Source organism: Cervus canadensis, chromosome X (assembly GCF_019320065.1).
Source record: "Cervus canadensis isolate Bull #8, Minnesota chromosome X, ASM1932006v1, whole genome shotgun sequence".
In the NCBI taxonomy this organism is placed as follows: domain Eukaryota; kingdom Metazoa; phylum Chordata; class Mammalia; order Artiodactyla; family Cervidae; genus Cervus; species Cervus canadensis.
The window spans coordinates 137075639-137082138 of record NC_057419.1 but is presented as its reverse complement, the minus strand read 5'-3'; the positions used below and the strand labels follow the sequence as shown (position 1 = coordinate 137082138).

Below are 6500 nucleotides of genomic sequence, written 5' to 3'. Positions count from 1 at the left end.
CTCCTCCCAACTTCAGTATTTCCCAGCATCCAGGTCTTTTCCAATGAGAATGGCCATTATTAAAACATCTACAAATAACAAATGCTGAAAAGGGTCTGGAGAAAAGGGAACCCTCCTACACTGTTAGTGGAAATATAAATTGGTACAGGCACTATGGAGAACAGTATGGAGGTTCCTTAAAAATAAAAATAAAGTTACCATATGATCCAGCAATCCCACTCCTGGGCATATATCCAGATAAAACTATCATTTCAAAAGATGCATGCATCCCTGTGTTCATAGCAGCACTATTTACAATAGCCAAGATATCAACCTAAATGTCCATTGACAGAAGATTTGGTATGTGTGTGTGTGTGTGTGTGTGTGTGTGTGTGTATACATATATATAGATATAGATATAATGAAATATTACTCAGCCATAAAAAGAATGAAATAATGCCATTTGCAGCTACAAGGATAGACCTAGAGATCAGTATATTAACTGAAGTTAGAAAGAGAAGGACAAATACCATATGATATCACTTATATATGGAATCTAAAATATGACACAAATGAACCTATCTATGAAACAGAAAAAGACTCACAGACATAGAGAAGAGGCTTGTGGTTGCCACAGTGGGGAGTGGGGAGGGGAGGGCTAAATTGGGAATTTGGGTTTAGCAGATGCAAACTGGTGTATATAGAATGGATAAACAACAAGGTCCTACTATATAGCACAGGGAACTATATCCAATATCCTGTAATAGGTGCCCGGAAACCATCCCAAGAGCAGCTGCGTGAGGCCGGGCCAAGAGGGAGGCCTTGACTTAGGTTTGACACACTCGCCCTGAGTGTCCTTGTCACCTGGGTTTGTTTAGATGGCTCCCGCAAAGAAGGAGGGTGAGAAGAAGAAGGGCTGGTCTGCCATCAATGAGGTAGTGGCCAGAGAATACACTATCAACATTCACAAGCGCCTCCGTGAAGTGGGTTTTAAGAAGCATGCCCCTAGGGCACTCAAAGAAATCTGGAAATTTGCCATGAAGGAGATGGGAACTCCAGATGTGCACATGGACACCAGACTCAACAAAGCCGTCTGGGCCAAAGGAATAAGGAACGTTGCATACCGGATCCATGTGCGGTGGTCCAGAAAATATAATGAAGACAAAGACTCGCCAAACAAGCTCTACATGTTGGTTATCTACATGCCTGTCACCACCTTCAAAGATCTACAGACATTCAGTGTGGATGAGAACTAACTGCTGATTGACCAATAAAGTTATTGAACTGCAAAAAAAATTCCTGTAATAAACCACCATGGAAAAGAATATATACATATATATTATATACATTACATATATAACTGAATCCCTTTGCTATACACCAGAAACTAATACCACATTGTAAATCAACTATATTTCAATAAAAAAGAAAGAAGCTGAACACATGCCTTATACCTTATACCTCTTGTAAATACTAACTCAAAATGGATGAAAAAACTTCTATGTAAACCTGAAAGCATAAAACACCTAGAAGAAATCTCCTTGACATGGGTCTTGGTAATGGTTTTTTGGATATGACACATAAAGCATTAACAACAAAATAAAAAGATAAGCAAGTGGGACTACCTCAAATTAAAAAGCCTCTTCACAGCAAAAGAAGCCATCAATAAAATGAAAAGAAAACTTATGGGATGAGAAAAATATTTGCAAATCATACATATGATGAGAGGTTGACATATAAAATATTAAAGAACTCACACAACTCAATAGCAGAAAAACAAATAGCCCTATTCAAAAATGGGCAAAGGACTGTGATAGACACTATTCCAAAAAAGATATATGAGAGGCCAATGGATATGTGGAAAGATTCTCAACATCACTAATCATTAAGGAAATGCAAATTAAAATCAAATTAAAAATTCACATTTGTTAGAATGGCCATCATCAAAAAAAGATGCTGGTGTGGATGTGGCAAAAAGAGAATTCTTGTGCACAGCTTGTGGGATTGTAAATTGGTATAGACACTATGAAAAATAGTATGGAAGGCCCTCAAAAATTAAAAATAAAACCACCATGTGATCGAGCAATTCTACTTCTGGAACATATCCAAAGGAAAACACAAACTAAAAAAACATATCTGTACCCCAATATTCATAGCAGTATTATTTATAATAACTAAGATGTGGAAGCAACTTAAGTACCCATCAGTAGATGAATGAATAAAGAAGTTATGATTTAAAAAATTACACACACAATGGACTATTACTTAGCCACAAAAAGGATGAAATCTTATCATTTACAACAATATGGATGGACCTTGAAGGCATTATACTAAATGAAATGTCAGACAGAAAATGACAAATAGTTTGTGACCTTATTTACATGTGAAATCTTTTTTTTTTTCCATTTCTTTTTTTTTTTTTTGCCCTCCTTTTTTTTTTTTTTTTTTTTTTTTTCCAGTGGTTTGTCATACTTGATTATATACCTGAATTTACATGTATTCCCAATCCCGATCCCCCCTCCACTCCCTCCACCCATTCTCTGGTCTTCCCGTGAACAGGCCGAGCACTTGTCTCATGCATCCCACCTGGGGCTGGTGATGCTGTTCACATAGATAGTATACTGCTGTTCTCTCAAAACATCCCACCCTCACCTTCTCCCACAGAGTCCAAAAGTCTGTTCTGTACATCTGTGTCTCTTTTTCTGTTTTGCATATAGGGTTATCGTTACCATCTTTCTAAATTCCATATATATGTGTTAGTATGCTGTATTTGTCTTTATCTTTCTGGCTTACTTCACTCTGTAAAATGGGCTCCAGTTTCATCCATCTCATTAGAACTGATTCAAATGAATTCTTTTTAATGGCTGAGTAATATTCCATGGTGTATAGGTACCACAGCTTCCTTATCCATTAGTCTGCTGATGGGCATCTAGGTTGCTTCCATGTCCTGGCTATTATAAACAGTGCTGCGATGAACATTGGGGTGCACGTGTCTCTTTCAGATCTGGTTTCCTCAGTGTGTATGCCCAGAAGTGGGATTGCTGGGTCATATGGCAGTTCTATTTCCAGTTTTTTAAGAAATCTCCACACTGTTCTCCATAGCGGTTGTACTAGTTTGCATTCCCACCAACAGTGTAAGAGGGTTCCCTTTTCTCCACACCCTCTCCAGCATTTATTGCTTATAGACTTTTGGATAGCAGCCATCCTGACTGGCGTATAATGGTACCTCATTGTGGTTTTGATTTGCATTTCTCTGATAATGAGTGATGTTGAGCATCTTTTCATGTGTTTGTTAGCCATCTGTATGTCTTCTTTGGAGAAATGTCTGTTTAGTTCTTTGGCCCATTTTTTGATTGGGTCATTTATTTTTCTGGAATTGAGCTGCAGGAGTTGCTTGTATATTTTTGAGATTAATCCTTTGTCTGTTTCTTCATTTGCTATTATTTTCTCCCAATCTGAGGGCTGTCTTTTCACCTTACTTATAGTTTCCATAGAAAAAGAGATCAGATTTGTGATTATTAAAGATGGAGGCGGAATTGGAGGAAGTGGTCAAAAGGTCCAAACTTCTAGTTGCAAAATATGTAAGTGCTGCTGCTGCTGCTGCTAAGTCGCTTCAGTCGTGTCCGACTCTGTGCGACCCCATAGACGGCAGCCCACCAGGCTCCCCCGTCCCTGGGATTCTCCAGGCAAGAACACTGGAGTGGGTTGCTATTTCCTTCTCCAATGCATGAAAATGAGAAGTGAAAGTGAAGTCACTCAGTCGTGTCTGACTCTTAGCGACCCCATGGACCGCAGCCTACCAGGCTCCTCTGTCCATGGGATTTTCCATGCGAGAATACTGGAGTGGGGTGCCATTGCCTTCTCCGATATAAGTACTAGGGATATAATATGGGCTTCCCTGGTATCTCAGATGGTAAAGAATCCGCTTGCAATGAAGGAGACCTGGGTTTGATCCCTGGGTTGGGAAGATCCCCAGGAGGAAGGCATGGCAACCCTCTCCAGTATTCTTGCCTGGAGAATCCCCACGGACAGAGGAGCCTGGTGGGTTACAGTCCATAGAGTCTAAAAGAGTCAGACACGACTGAGGGACTAACCACAGCACAGAATGGGGTTGTAATATGTGATATGATAACTATAGCTAACACTGCTATATGATATATAGAAAAGTTAAGAAAGTAAGTCCTGATTTCTCATGAAAAGCAAAAAGATTTTTTTCTTTCTTTCCTCCTTACTGTATCTTTATAAGACGGATGTTTGCTGAACCTATTGTGGTAATCATTTCACAATATATGTATATCAATCATGCTCTGTGCCTTCAACTTTCACAGTAATAAACATTAATTATTTCTAAACAAAACTGGAAAAAAGACAAATATACAAAACAATGCTTTATAAACATTGGGCAGCAAGACCTCACAGGATCCCTGAAAGAAGGGAAACACATAAGGTGAGCCCTATGATTGCCCCAGCTTACTTCTGGGAAAGAGTTTCCAGCACATAATACAGGAAGTGCAAAACTGGAAAGAGTCTGGTATTCTCACTAAGTTGAGGAGATAGAGTGGAGGATTTCAGGAGGCCAAGGTGTTAGAATATGTAGGGCAGAGTAATAGATAGGAGGAGTATACACAGAGTGAGAGCTATGGAAACAAGCAGGTGCTACCCTTTCCAATTTTCCGGTGAGTTCTGATCATGTGTTGTAAGGAAACTACCCTCAGACCATCAGAAAGGAGCAGGCAGAACAGTTCTTGGAAGTCAAACAAAACTGTTAAGAGTTCACATTCCTAAAAGCCAAAGTCAAGAAATCTCTTAATGATTGGGACATCAGATAAAGTACACAGAAGGATATTATCTCAGTAGAGAGAACAAATTTAACCCTAGACTAAAATATTTTGGTAGCTTCTGGTATAACCTAACAACTCTTAAAAGTAAACCTCAAAATGATCAAACTGTTTCCAAGTGTCTTAATTGTGTCTTAAAACAAAGCTTTAAAAAAGGGAATTAAAAAAAAATCCAGCAGCCAACCATGTAAAATTCAAAGTGTCTGGCGTCTAGTCAAAAAGTACCAGGCATGCAAAGGAGCAGGAAAATACAACTCATAATGAGGAGAAAAATCAATCAATATAAATAGTCCCCAAAACGCACAGCCAAGAGAATTGGTAGACATGGGTATTAAAACAGCTACTCTACATGTTTATTGCCTAGCCACAAGATCAAAATAAATATGCTATTTGATTAACCCACATGGGATGAACTTTTGTGTATATGCAAAATAGAAGTCGAGTCACTTTTTTTACTATATGGATATCCAATTGACCAAGCATCATTAACTGACAAAGAACATTCTTCCCTTGCAATGCAGATGTAACCTGTGTTACAAAAAAGGCTCATATATGAAGAAATTATTTTCAGAAAGAAAATGAATGTGCAAAACGAACCATTATAGTACTTAGCATTTTATAAAATGAAAAAGATGCTTGTATTCAAAGAGAAATGTGCTGTGGAAATACATGAGATGAGATGTTGCAGGACCTTAATCATAAACATATGCAAAGCTAGCATTGTCACATTCTATATGAAGTTCTTGGAAATACAATTTAGTCAGGGGTGGGGAGTGGGCATTTTGCATCTGATGAGTCACCATAATGCTACTTCCCTATTCCTTTGTTGTTCAGTCTCTCAATCGTGTCCAACTCTTTGCAGCCCCACGGACTGCAGCATGCCAGGCTTCCCTGTCTTTCACTATCTTCCAGAGTTTGCTCAAACTCTTGTCCACTGAGTTTGATGCAACCATCAACCATCCAACCATCTCATCCTCTGCTGCCCCCTTCTCCTCCTGCCCTCAATCTTTCCCAGCATAAGGGTCTTTTCCAGTCGCATCATGTGGCCAAAGTACTGGAACTTCAGCTCCAGCATCAGTCCTTCCAATAAATATTCAGGGTTGATTTCCTTTAGGATTGACTGGTTTGATCTCCTTGCTGTCTACGGGACTCTCAGGAGACTTCTCCAGCACCACAGTTCAAAAGCATCAGTTCTTCAGTACTCAGTCTTTTTTATTGTCCAGTTCTCACATCCATACATGACTACACGAAAAACTATAGCTTTGATTAGATGGACCTTTGTCAGCAAGGTAATGTCTCTGCTTTTGAATACGCTGTCTAGGTTTGTCATCGCTTTTCTTCTCAGGAGCAAGCATCTTTTAATTTCAGGGCTGCATCCTGCTTATGTGAATTGACCACCTTTATATTAGTCGTATGCAGAACTATCAAATAGTGGAATTTCCTTTGTCACCATTGTAACCAGGGGAATGAAATTATTCTGTTAGTAGAAGAAGAGTTAGAATATTTGTTTTATGTTCTTACCTTCCTCCTCATCCTACTATAGAAGCTCAATAAGTCACTACACCTCTGTGAATCTCAAACCCTCCATTAGTCACTTAAATTTAATGCATGTAACAGATGGTGCTGGCTTTTGTCAAAAGGGCATTTTTTTCCCAACATGTATCATGGTTGTAGCTCCAATAC

General features: G+C 39.0%; 1 protein-coding gene across 1 annotated transcript; it reads left to right on the top strand.

The window, feature by feature from the left end:
* Positions 1-857: 857 nt before the first annotated feature.
* Positions 858-1235, top strand: LOC122435425 (60S ribosomal protein L31-like). The gene has a single exon (XM_043459593.1). It carries the CDS (start codon positions 858-860, stop codon positions 1233-1235), a length of 378 nt encoding a protein of 125 aa, XP_043315528.1.
* Positions 1236-6500: the final 5265 nt, after the last annotated feature.